The sequence below is a fragment of the Ziziphus jujuba genome, chromosome 1 (genome assembly GCF_031755915.1).
Source record: "Ziziphus jujuba cultivar Dongzao chromosome 1, ASM3175591v1".
In the NCBI taxonomy this organism is placed as follows: domain Eukaryota; kingdom Viridiplantae; phylum Streptophyta; class Magnoliopsida; order Rosales; family Rhamnaceae; genus Ziziphus; species Ziziphus jujuba.
In genome coordinates, this window is record NC_083379.1 from 10815627 (window position 1) to 10829339 (window position 13713).

General features: G+C 32.9%; 2 protein-coding genes across 2 annotated transcripts; both read right to left on the reverse strand.

The window, feature by feature from the left end:
• Positions 1-683: 683 nt before the first annotated feature.
• LOC107416428 (glucan endo-1,3-beta-glucosidase 5) lies at positions 684-4302 on the reverse strand. Its single transcript, XM_016024916.4, has 2 exons — positions 3699-4302; positions 684-2051 (listed from the first exon to the last, which is right to left on the reverse strand). The coding sequence occupies exons 1-2, from the start codon at positions 4106-4108 to the stop codon at positions 944-946; spliced, it is 1518 nt and encodes a 505-aa protein (XP_015880402.1). The 5' UTR covers positions 4109-4302; the 3' UTR covers positions 684-943.
• Positions 4303-10724: 6422 nt separating this feature from the next.
• Positions 10725-13700, reverse strand: LOC107416407 (ATP-dependent 6-phosphofructokinase 2). Its single transcript, XM_016024900.4, has 2 exons — positions 12901-13700; positions 10725-11721 (listed from the first exon to the last, which is right to left on the reverse strand). The coding sequence occupies exons 1-2, from the start codon at positions 13495-13497 to the stop codon at positions 10900-10902; spliced, it is 1419 nt and encodes a 472-aa protein (XP_015880386.1). The 5' UTR covers positions 13498-13700; the 3' UTR covers positions 10725-10899.
• Between the last annotated feature and the right edge of the window lie 13 nt (positions 13701-13713).

Here is a 13713-nt window from a genome sequence, read left to right on the forward strand (position 1 = left end):
TTTGATATTAAACTTTTGTAATTCCTTGATTGAATTATTTCTTGCAAGAAGATGGTGAGAAGTGGTTCTTTGATTATTGCATGATAGAAAATTGGCCTCAGTAAATTGCTGGCTTGCAATAATTCAAGCATACAACAAAAGGTTCTCTTCTTCATTAATCATTTCATTGTATCCTTGTTTATACTTATCTTTTCACAATCGATAGCACTTTGAATCTGTTGAAAAATATTGTATTTGGATTGCTCATCGAGTACAAACAAGGATCATAGAAGGGCCAAGCTCATCAGTGGGTCGGAGGAAAATTCTATCTAAACCTGAGGAACCATGTTTTTCAAGTTTAGTTTTAGTTCAATAATTATTTTTTTGGATAGGTTCTCAAGGAATATTAGACTTCGATTTTTAAGGTATTGGTGAGTCTTTTAATTTTGTAATTGAAGAATAATATAGCGAATTTGTTGTGACACTAATTTTCTTGGTCTATGTAATATTATATCTTCCATTGTCAATTTCCTTCTCATTGATTCTCTGTAATGTTCAGCTTGCATTGAGAAACTAATTTTTCGCATAATTTCCAATAATAAACCTTTGCTTTCATGGGTTAAACCTTATGAATTTTAGCACTTTTTGAGTACCCACGTGCCAATTATTCAAGAATGGTCGATCATACAGCACATGGATTGATATGTAAAATCATAATATTATAGCATGAATATATTTATATTATGTTTATGCTTCTTCTTTTTTTAATATAATTTATGACAAAGTCATAATGATGCAATCACCAATGCTACAACACTCCTAAGCTAATCTGTAATAATAATTTTCAAACCCACTCTCTAATTATAGCTATAATATATTCTATCACCTAAATTACTAGTTTCAGAAGAGGGGACACTGAAAAACCCACCTGAGAAACTCTCTTCTTTTTTCCCTTTTTTTTTTTTCATATTATAAATACCCAAACCCCCAATAAATTGAGAAACCAAACAATGATCCAGCTTGTATATCGTTGAGAAGAAGAAGTAGATGTAGTAGTATCAGTGACAGCAACAAGAAACCTACAATCACCAACAGAAGGATCTAGAGAAGTGATGATACCGAGCCCATCGAAATCACAACTCTGTGCATTCTGCATTTGCAGCTGATAATAACTGTTGAATGCATATGAGACATTTCCCTTGGCCCCAATTCCGTTACACGATCCACCATAATTGAGTGTGGTGCAATCTGCATAACTACAGGCTAGTTTCATAGGGTTTGCTACATTTGACAAGTCCTTATATGGGTTTGCCACACACCATCTAGACGGTAGATACTCAACGTTCCTTGCGTTTTTCAATAATCGGTTACCCAAACCAAGGTTCAACGGATATTTTGCCTGGCCATCAAAGGAAAAAATCCCCCAGTGTCTTTCAAAGTTTCCAGGAAGTGTGCTCTTTGCCCCTTCATCAAGTAAACTAAAAAGATAGATATCCATGGGAGGAACCCCCGGCCTTAGAGGTGTTCCTTTATTGCTAAGTACGTGGTTTATGAGGCCTTGGTTGAACACCTTTGCAGCTGTGAGATTAGCATTGATGGCTCCATCTGTGGGCCAACCAATCTCTCCAATAACTATGGGCATCTGACCATATCCCAATTTGCTGAGAGCTGCAACTAGAGTGTCGAAATTTCCATCAAATGCATTGGAGTAAACATTGGCCCCATCTGTAACAGCATGGCTGGTTCCCTCGAAGAATGCATAGTCTTGAGGAAAATCTGAGCTCCCATAGAGGCTCAGAAATGGATAAATATTGACAACAAATGGAGAACCATTTGAATTGAGAAATGAAACAAGTTGAGTCATAATTTGTGTCAGCTCAGGCCGGAATACTCCTTGAGAAGGAAGTGAAGCCTCATAGGCATCAGCATTGCATGGAACCACTAACTTTATGTAGCCTGCAAGATTCGCCCTGGCCAAGGACTGCTGTAGATTTTGCAGTGCAGGCATGACTAAGGACTGAAACTGACCCGAGTAACTTGTAAGAAAGGGCTCATTTCCAACTGCGATGTACCTGTGATCACAAGGCATGTTATGGTAGAATTCCTGATATTACTAAAATGTAACTACATATATTATCTTATAAAGAAGCAACAGAAACAATGGTTATAACAGACAAAGTTTGAGAGTTTCTGAAAATTGACATTATCTGTTGCCAGCATGTGTGTAAATATCTCTTTCCTACTTGGACTGAATAGTAAACTCCAAATCAGTCTGAAATCCCAGAACTTATCAGGACAATATGGAAGAATCTAACACGAGTCTTTGTTACCAATCCATACATGTGGTTTTGGACCTCTCGGTATATTATCTCTTACCTATGGCTTTCTTCAGTGCAGTATAGTATTTATTAACCAATTGATTAACACAGACTACTAATTCAACTAGCACGATAATTGGTTGAATGCGTCCATTCAATCAAGAAGTTTTCAACAGGTGGAACCACCAATGAATAAATAACCCACAGTACTGTTACATACCTAGTCGTTATATTACCCTAAAGCAACAATCTTTTTTTTGGCCTAATTATAAGGATGGGGCTACATAACACGGAAAAACTAAAAGGACACTTGTTTGGAGTAATCTCATCATGTTATAGTCTTAAATAACAAATCTTGGATGAGATAATTTTTTTGGTGGAATTCTTAAAGAAAGAAACTACAAGAAATCTTCGATTTAAGCCATTTTTATAGACTATAAATGTCTAACTAACTAAAAAAAAAAAAAAAAAAGACTTTCTAACATGAAGAACATTGTAACTCACTGTTGGAGATTATCTAAGTGGGAAACTCTATCATCACATGAATGATGTCCTGTGCTGTTCCAGGATGAGGAGCTGTGCTAGAAGCTGGATATGAAGAAAGGCACAGCAACCCACAGGGTGACGAGCAGGCTGTTAGAGCTCCCAAATGACCATATAACTAATTGTTGGGAAAGTCTAGGACAGAGCTCAGCGGCACAGGAACAGTAAGCTAGCAAAACAAGACTTTGTTAATGAAGTACAGTTTCCAGTAATTTATACAACTTGGTTTAGACTCGACGGAAAAATAGATTACACGCGCAGTACAACCAAATTACCATCCTAAAATGCCACCCTAGCCGGTCCCAACTGAGTATAAACTCTCTAGTAATTTTATAAAGCTTTCAAATATCTGATTTTTAGACAGCACAGAGAAATTTGTTTACAGTTATTTCAAGTCTTGCGTTAGCTCTCAACAAGTGCAAGTTTTTAACCAAAAGTTAGCAAATACACCAGATAAGTCTTTTATAACTAAAATCCCGCAAGTTATGAAACAAACTATTAGCTTCTTCCAATTCAAGTAATTTAACCATATTTGCTTCCCAAATACGTCACTATCTAGCGATTAAACTTTCTACTCCTTCACAAATCCCTTCGTTGCCCTAGCTCATATTTTAGGCAACCAAGATCCAGTTTACGCCACCAGAGAAAGAGGTTGTCTAAAACAGGACAGAGAAAAAAAGAAAAAAAGAAAAGAAAAAAAAATGGAACAAGTGTTTCTTTTTCCTCTTCCTACCATTTCCTAGCAACCAAACAAACAAACCCAACAAACATTTAGAAGAAAGAACAAACTTGAAGACATTCAAAATACATATTAAACATAGAAAACAGCAACAAGGAAGAAAGAGAGACAAAACGAACCTGATATCAACACCCCCTTTACGCATATAAGCAGAAACATTCTGTCGGACATATAAATCAGAAGCAGCAGTGGAAGAGCTCAAAAGGGCAAGCATTTCATTAGGAATCCCAACCATGACCTGAATCCCACTACCCATAAGAGCCTTGAGAGCCCCAGGCTCTGCATCAAAGAGCTTAACTTTCTGTATCTTGTTCTGTTGCAAGAGATCAACAACAGTGGAGGGTTTGAGCCTGTGGAATGAGACAGTCCCCCAGTTCACTCCTACGGCAGATTCAACCACCATTGGAGCTGATGAGCTCCAAACCACCACAACCACCATCAAAGAAATCAAGGCTGATACTTTGACAGTTCTGAATCTGGGTTCCAACATTTTGTCTGAAGCCCAAGATTTGGTGGGTGGTAAAATCATTCAGTCATACGTTTGGTTGGGGTCCTAAAGAATGCTATATACTTCTCAGCTGGGCAGAGAGAGAGCGAGATAGAGAGAGAAAGAGAGAGAGAGAGAGAGAACTAGCAAGGAGTTTTACAGGGCGGAAATAGTGGGAAAAAGTAAAGTTGAAGGAAACCCGAGGAGCTCCCCCACATGATATAGAGACGGACTCAATGAGCAAATCACTGTACGTGGATTTGGAGGATACTGAAGATTGTTTATACTTTATCGTATATTAAGATGTGACATCCTCTCTAATCTCCATCCCTATGTGAACAAATAAAAACAGATGTAACTATCCAATGTTCACTTGTCAAATTTATTTATCCAATTTTCAATGATAATGATATTACTTTATGAGATTTTTTTTTAATCATTGTCTAGTATTTTTTTTTCCTTTAGTTTCTGCATTTTAATTTTTAAATTTATTTGTATTCAAATTAGATCCGTAAAAAAATCTCCTCTCTCCTTAATTGTAATAAAATAATTTTTAAATTTCTCTCCTCTTTTTTGGTGTTAAAATTTTTAAACTTTACTAATAAAACGTAATTCCTCATAAGAATAGCAGTTTTATAAAAAAACATGAAAACAAAAAGGGTTTTATTGCATTTCGGGATTTTTAATTTGTAAGATTTTGCTATTTAAATCTTTAATTTTCATATATGATGATTTACTCTTTTAATTTTTAAATTAATTGGAGATTGATTAAATTATTAGTTTTGCAAATAAATTGGTAATGATTTCGCTTTTTTTCTTTTATATTGATTAACACTTTAATCTCTTTGTTCACAAACTCTATTGTAAGTTTCCAAAACAAAATAATTATTAATTTATTATGTCAAAATTAAAAATTAAATTAATTTATAATAAATTTAATAATTAAAGATTTAATAGGTGTATTCAATTTAGAGTTTAATGAATTTAAAATAAATTATAGATTTTAAAATATTTGATGTATTATTATGAAATTCTATAATTTTCATAAAGAATTTATAAGAATGCAATGAAATTATTGAGATTAATGCTGGATTTGATATTGATAATTTTTTTCATAATTTTACTATTAAATCCTTCCAAATCCATTAAAATATATCATTTTTTAAAAATTTTCAAAATTAATGATTTTTTGAATATCGCTATATTTTAAAACAATTTTACAAAATCCTAAACCTATATTTTAATAAAGTTTTATAAAATCTATTAAAATCTAAATTAAATATTATTAAATTTATATGAATTTTTTTAAACTCTAAATTGAATATATCTCCCTAAATCGAATATTTTTAAATTTTCAAGTATTTTTAAAAATTTTTAAACTCTAAATTTAATATATCTTTTTAAGTTATTATATATAAAAATTAAAAAATTTAATCATAAAACTTACAAGTTAAGAATAAAAAATTATAATCGACCCATAAAAAATCCTAACACAGGGATTAACAACCATAGAGATTTACTAATAAGTTGGAATTTTGGATTAATCAAAGGTGGGGGTCATGTTAGGCAATGTCTGTCATTTAGTGAGAAGTATATTTTATATTTTATATTTATATTTTTATTTTTATTTTTATTTTTTTTGGGACCTTATCTGGTAGTAACCGACCTTTCATGTGAAAATGGTGGCAGAATATATCAGCCGGACCACCATTAATCTGTTAGATTCTTAGCCCCAAGATGAAGATGGGCATGTCTTTCTCGCCTGATTTAGCTAATATATAATGTTGAGCTGCAACTTTGACATAAAGTTCTTTTTGGCCATGACAAAATTGAATTGGACTTTGATGTCAGATTCTCTTTCCTGCTACGAGTCGGTAAAATTTTTTGTTTGTATGTGGCACGAGGAATAACAGGATTGGTATACGTGTCACAGAAAAGAGATGCAAATTATTAATATAATAAGTAATCATGAAATGGAGGATCTAATTCATTAGAAAAAAAAGAGAGAGGGAGAGAGACAGGTCTACCCAGGAAAAACAGAATTATGCATCAAACAGATAGATGAAAGTGAAAGTTATAGTCGCATTTAGATTTTTATTTTATTTTTCCTTAAAATAATCCCACTTCGTAAAAAGTAATCGAGTATTTTGTTACAAAATAATATAAAAATATTTTTAATATTCTAATTCACTCATCCAATTACAAAGGCTATGGATGGCTTATCTTGGATTGCGATAAGGTAATAAAAACAGGGTTGTAACCATCCATGTAATTCTAATAGTTATTAGATCCACGATCCTCATCAAAAGATTTTTTTGTTTTTCTTTTTTATCAAAAAGAATAAAATCATACATGTCGTATTTTATTTTTTTTAATATAGAATGTTTGTCAATAAGTTTTTCATAATATAAATTTTGTTACTTACAATAAAAAAATATTTCTAAATTTATTTTTGATATTTTTATTTTTGTAATTAATGCATTGAATCATTTTTTAATTTTTAATTTTGAAACATTTATGGGTGATTATATTTAAGGAGTGTATTCAGTTTAGAATTTAATAGATTTAAAATGAATTATAGATTTTAAAAATTTTGATAGATTGTAATAGAATTCTATAAATTTCATAAAAAAATTTACAAAAATTCAACGAAATTTTTGGAATTAAAGTTGGATTACTTATTAATAATTTTCTTTACAATTTCACTGTTAAAATCATTTCAAATCCATTAAAAATCTTTTAAAATCAATTACTTTTTAAATACCATTAGATTTCAATATAATTTTATAAAATCTCAATTGAATATATCACTTTTGTAAAATCCATTAAAATTTGAATTAAATATCATTTGATTTGTATAGACTTTTTTAAAATTTAAATCGAATACTTCCAAATTTTTAAATACTTTTAAAATCTTTCAAACTGTAGATTGAATACATCCATTTAGTATTGACTATATTTAATGTTCATCTTTTTTTTTTCCCAAAAAGAAAAAGCATTTTTTAATATTTTATCAAATATGATCATATGCTTTTTTTTTTTTTTAATTATCTAGCAAGTACTTATTGGAGTTCTAAAAACATTAACAAAAATGTTCTTAACAATGTTTCTTTTCTTCCCCCCCCCCCCCCACCCCCCCCCCCCCCCCCCCCCCCCTCTCGCTTTGCTAAACAATTAAGAGTTTTTTTATTTTTTCTTGGCAGCCTCTTTTGGAGTTTTAAAAACACTATCAAAACATACCTCCATATGAAGTTTTTGTGTTTTTCAATCTCACTGAAAAGACACATCAGCACCTTATTAAGGATTACCATGTTTTTTTTTCTTCAAAGGTTTTTTTTATTAACAAAAAATGAAAAAAAAAAATTCATAATTTGACGATAGAAAAAGGGCCACCAGGTCGACAAGCAGCCATTGCCATTCCACCGTTCCTTATCCTTCCACAAGCTCCACAACCACCTTATTTAAAGTGCACAACTCAAAAAGGATGAAATGAAGAAAAAAAGACATAAAAATAATAATAAAAATAAAGAATTGGACTTAAATTAATGGAAATCGGTCAATAGTTTTAAGTTGTGGGGACTAGTGAAAAGAGTCTGAACATGATTATTATGCTCCAAATAACTCAGCAGAAAAGTAAGAACAAAATTATTCGGTTGTAAACTTTTAGATGATTCGACTATAAATTTTTGTTAAATTTTGATATTGCTTAATTATAAGCTTTTTAAATTATTCGGTTGTAAATTTTTGTACAACTGAAAATATTCGGTTGTGAGCTTCTGAACATATTAAATATTTGTATATAATATACGATATTTAATATCTATATATATACAATGTTTGATATATAAAAACTAAATATCTTAATAATGTTCGGATGGACGTTTTTGAACAATTAAAAAATATTCAGTTTTAAACTTACAAATAAAAGATAAATTTTAATATACCAGATCAAATATAAAAATGTTGTTCCAACCTGGTCATTAATAAGTGATAAAAAAAATCCAAACTAAAATAATCATTACAAAATAAAAAATAAAAAAAACTAAATACATCTTACTGTTTCATATTTTTGAGCTTCCATAATTTTTGAATAATTATTGTATCTACAATCCTAATTTTTGATGAGTTTTCATAATTTTTGAATAATTACAACCCTAATTTTTTATGAAGTATAAGTTAGATGGACATATATAAAGTATTATTTAAGAAGAAGAATGAGACTGTATTAAAAAATTATTTAAATAGATTTAGTTAATAAATATCTTTAATAATAATTTTAAATAGGATAAAAATATAAATTAATAATAAAACTGTATAAAACCAATATAATAGGGCAATAAAAAATTCCCAAACAATACAAAATATCTGGGCACGGTTGACACGTTAAGCACCATATATGAATACCGCTTGCCAAATCTGTGACGACAAATCCTACTCTATACCAATCCTAGTCCCAAATCCTTTTCTCTCCCACATCTGCATATTTATCAGCTTCATCTTTATACCCATCCATCTAAAAAATTCAAGGTTAAAAAGGGACTTTTAATCTGCTACACACAGTTTCCATCTAATCATGCATATCGGATGCCATGTGGCTTCAAATGCTACTCTGTTTTCTAACAGGATTTTATTTTGTTTTTGTTCTTTTTTTATTTTTTTTATTTTTTTTAATTTACTGAAAGCAGAGGAAAGGGATACAGGATAAACAGTGAATTCAATGAAAATAGCGATTCTATAGTTAGTAATTGAAAATTTGATAAACAATTTTGATGCCTACTGTATTAGTTTATTAATTTGTTTAGTAGGGAGTGGATGAAGAAAAGATGAGTGTTTGGATTGTAGTGCTTCTACATGCTACATGGTTATAACCCTTCAAAAAGTGGATTGCTAAGGACAGTAAAAAAAAAAAAATAAAACAAATTTGATGCCATTAAAGGAAAATATTGTTTCCTTCTATTTGTTTTCCCTTGTCAATAAAGCTATGCATGTGCTGTTTGTAGGCCAATGTTCCTACCACTAAGCCTAAATGCATGTGGTCTGTAGTCATTTCTACTAAATGGTTAATCTATTATCTTCCTAAAATGTTAATTAAGAGAGGCATATTCCAGGCATTTAGGGAATGCTAATTTTGTCAACACCTTTAATCTTCTGAAATATTTTACTTTTTCAAACTTTTTGAGACATTGAAAAGCAGAAACATCGTTTTGAAAGCCACGTAGTACTTGATTATATCTGAGATTCCCTACAAATTAATTTTATCAAATATATATAAAAGGCGAAAAGTAAGAAAAAAAAAATTTGTTAAATTTATATCCTTCTTTTATAAAAGCTAGCATCTTGCTCAAAGCAAAAGATTAATATCAGCAAGTCCCATACCAGTATGGTCCTAAAATTGCTGATTCCACTGTCACAGCAATAACTTTTTTTTCTTTGGTTCACTTTATCTTTTTTTACACCACTTTCCGTGTATGGAATCTAAATTGAAATTAAATTCTATTTGGTGTGGAATAATTGTGAAAAATTCCTTAATTACAACTCAATTTTTTAGTATTCAATTACCAATGCATGATGCTAATCAGACATCACATCCCTGGCTGTTGATTCTCTCAAGGACCTGTAGATGATAATCCTTGTTTGACTATGGTATGCTAAAGTTTCATAAAGTAAAAGATATATGGGTCCCCCAATGCAACCATTCATAATCCATAATATTATGTGGAAAATAAAAAGGTCAAAGATCAAAGATTTAGATTTCACTCATACTTGATTATGCAGTGCGCGTTACTCCACCTGAAATTACTCTGATGGTACAGCCGCTTTAATCATTAATGAGCACCATCTTTGGTCTCATTAGGACGCAACATGTCATTTAACAGCCCTTTTTGACTCTTCTAATAGTAAATCATAAATTTTTTCAATGTTATTTTTGATGTCAAATCTGTGATTGATAAAATTTGATAAGGGATGGTAAATTTTAATAAAATTTGTGAGATCCAAACTATTTTGTTAATATAATTTTGATTTCGATTTGATATTTAGTTGATAAAAGTTAAATTGAACTGGATCTATAACCAATTTTAAAGTTATAATTTGACAATACTATTTTCATACTATTTTTTAATATATGCTATCGAAAAGCTGATGTAAAAACTTGATGTTGAAATTGATATTTATTATTGAAAAACTTATGATAATGCCAAATTATAGACGATGATGTAAAAATTTGATGTTGAAATTGATATTTATTATTGAAAAGCTTATCATAATGCCGTTTATAGACAATTCTGAACTCAGAATTCCAAATGTAGAAATGACAATGCCAAACTGGCATTAGCTATCGAAAAATGCTCTTAGAAGCCCTCAGATCCACGATTCTATGTCTCTTTAGGCCTTCGGCCTCTACTGAGTCAAAAACAAAGTCCATGATTCCATCAGTGGCATTCATGCCTTCCTTTTCAAAACTAGCTTTTGAAATAATATTAATTACTGCAAAGTTAGTACTTCTAATTTCCCTAAACCTCAACTTACTCAATTATAGGAGAACAAAACTGAAGAAAAAAGCTATTAATATCAGATTTTTGTATGAAATTTATTTGTTTTTATAATATAATTGGTTATTTGCCATTCATATCCATACTCTCTACATATAAAATGCGTCTGACAGATAAAGATTATTGCTAATATATCTTAACAGCATTTTCAAAAGATACAAAATTCTGTATAAAAAACACACATATAACACAGTGGGGAAAAGTCTGATAAAGAATTCACAGAGACTAAGATCAGACTCAATGAAAATATCTCAGATTCAAATGCAGCATAGTTTCAAAAGTTTAGCTCCTCACAAAATCAGGCTGGCTGGAAACAGATCTGACCCATGACCATTTATGGTCCTTAGTATTGACCACATTTTTAGCTTGTGCAACCTCTTCTAATGGAATATATGCATAGTTTCCATTAATAGGACCAGAGACAAATCCAGTGTATCCTGCCATAACTCCATGGATTGCTGAATGTGCTAGAAGTGTACAATATGTATTGTCCGTAGCATTGGCAGGAACTGCACGTACCATGTAAGTGGGATCTATATATTTCACTGTAAACAACTCATTCGGATGCTTCCTAGACCACCATTTCTTCAGCTCTGACTTCAACCATCCACCAACATCCAAAAGGACTAGGTTCCCAGATTCATCCCTCTCTTGTTTCTCAGCATCATTTCTTGGTATCAACTCTTGTCCTGCTCCCTCAGCCACTACTATTACTGCATGTCCGTTTTCTTTAAGTCGCTGTTCGAGAAACTCGAATAGCCCTCCTTTGCCTTCCAAGTAGAAATCTATTTCGGGAATCAAGCAGCAGTCCACGTCACGGCTGCTGAGTGTTGCATGAAGAGCAATGTGCCCTGTGCTTCTTCCCATTAGTTTCACCAATCCTATTCCATTAACCGCACTCTCAGCTTCCACATGACCTGCATTGATTGCTTGTTGGGCCATTTCCACTGCTGTTTGGAATCCAAAGGATCTGTCAATGATTCCTACATCATTGTCAACTGTTTTGGGGATTCCAGCTACCGCAACATTCAGTTTTCGGCGACATATCTCATTGAATATATTCACAGCCCCACGCATCGTGCCATCTCCACCTATGATATACACCTGGTCATAATGTATCTGTCAATCCTTAATGCACATTGTTGGTACCTGCGTCTACTTACTGGGTGAAAGGAATGTTTAGAAAAAGAAAGTTGAACAACAACAAGAAGTTCTATATATAGCAAATCAGCGTACATCTTGAACTACCTCTCAAAGCAGACTCCCCATTCATTAGATAGAGAAGATCACCAAGATTTCATGAATGATTGAACTTAACTCAAATGTTCTAGAAATGTGATGTTTTTGTTCAGACTAGCCAATTCCTACTCTTATGTAAGAATTTCTCTACCCAGTCTCGTTCTATCATCAACCTCACAGAACTAATAAACTAAAATATAGGAAAGCAGGACATTTAGATGACACTATAAGGGAATCACTATAAAGACTGTTTTTTTGACATCAACTATTCACTTGGACAGAAGACACTCAACTAATAGATTGGAATTTGGAAGACCCTTTTCCCTTAGTTACTGTCTTTGCGCTCAAAAATTCATCCACTTAAACTCTTAATTATAATCAGCTTATGTGGAGATTAGTTTAAATGGTAATATGAGTGAGGCAGTCTTCCAAATTCTCAATGTCCTGATGGTAAGTGTCACTGTGAAATGAAAGTAAGTATTCTAAATATTGGTTAATCTGGGAGATATGGATAATGGCTTAAGCGAATCAAAGAACTATATATAGCCCAGCCACTAGACAAAGAAAACTATAAATAAGGCGTGTTTGGGGACATTGATTCTATATGGAGGAAGTTTAGAAACTTGAAAGAAAACGATACGTTTTACAGAGGCAGGGGCGGAGGACCGTGATACGTTGTTCAAAAGCTTTATGGATACTTATCGAAAGTATATATAATTGGACAAAACACCAAATCATACTAGATGTCATAACCCCAAAAAAAAAATAAAATAAAAAAAAAAAAAAAATGAAGAAGAAGCTAGAGAGAGAAATCATCAATATCCAAGCAGTCGGTATGCATTTTATGCCCCTAAGAACCACTATCACTGAGACTTTGCAACTGAAACATGTTCTCGGAGAATCATTTCAAATCCAAAAAGGATACCAACCCACAATCACAAAAAAGCAGAAACCACCCGAAAGTTCAAAACTTTGGAAAATAAAATAATAATAATAACATGATAAACTTAGAGAGCTAAAAATAAAAAAGAAATTAAAAAAAACCTGATTAAACCCACGATCCTGAATAGCATCCACAATCTTATTAAGATCAAAGCCACCTCTGGAGGTCTCAAGCGCAGTACCACCCGTCTTGTGCCAGCTATCCACAAGCTTCGGGTTCAGTTCCACGCAATCTCTGGAGTAAAAACCCCGAAATCCGGCGGTGATACCGAAAATCCGACGAACACCGTAGAGCTCCCAGAGGCCAACAACCAACTCTCTTATGACGGTGTTGACGCCCGGACATAGTCCTCCGCAGGTGACGATAGCTGCCTGGGTCCAAGTTGGGTCGCAGTAGATACGCTCTCGAGGTCCGGCCTGGTGGTAGGCCAAGTGGGGTGAAGGTGACGGGAAGGTTTCGGAGAGATCGTAGACGATCTGACGGAGGATGACGTCCGAATGGTTGACGTAGAGACCGTCGGAAGTATGGTAGAAGCGGTTGTTTTGGAGCGGGTTCGGGTGGGTCTGGAGGTCCGGAAGGTAGTGCGTCAGGTGGGGAAGTTCTTGGAGCTTGACGGTGGAGAATGGTACGGAGCTTCGACGGTCGTCGGAGTTTTGGGTAGGGAGGTTGGTAGCTTCCGGTTGACTAATGTCCATCATGGTGTGGCTTGGTCTGGTTTGGTGTTTTTCTTGTTTTTGTTGTTTATGTGGAAAAAGGGTAATGAAAAACAGAGACAGAGGAAAGCAGAGAAGACGAGAACAAGAAAGAAAGATAAAGAACAAAACCAGGTTTTGAATACGTGCCGAGAACTGTCTACATGACACGTAGTGTGAGTTTGCCTCGCTGGCTTCAGAAAACTGTCGCTTCGTGGAAGA

Bases quoted from the DNA above. Each gene is read 5' to 3' on its own strand.
- LOC107416428 (XM_016024916.4), bottom strand. From the start codon at position 4,108: ATGATTTTACCACCCACCAAATCTTGGGCTTCAGACAAAATGTTGGAA. The intron at 2,052-3,698 runs GTTCGTTTTGTC...TTGTGATCACAG, and splicing joins AAAGGGGGTGTTGATATCAG to GTACATCGCAGTTGGAAATG.
- LOC107416407 (XM_016024900.4), bottom strand. From the start codon at position 13,497: ATGATGGACATTAGTCAACCGGAAGCTACCAACCTCCCTACCCAAAAC. The intron at 11,722-12,900 runs GTTTTTTTTAAT...CATTATGACCAG, and splicing joins AGGATCGTGGGTTTAATCAG to GTGTATATCATAGGTGGAGA.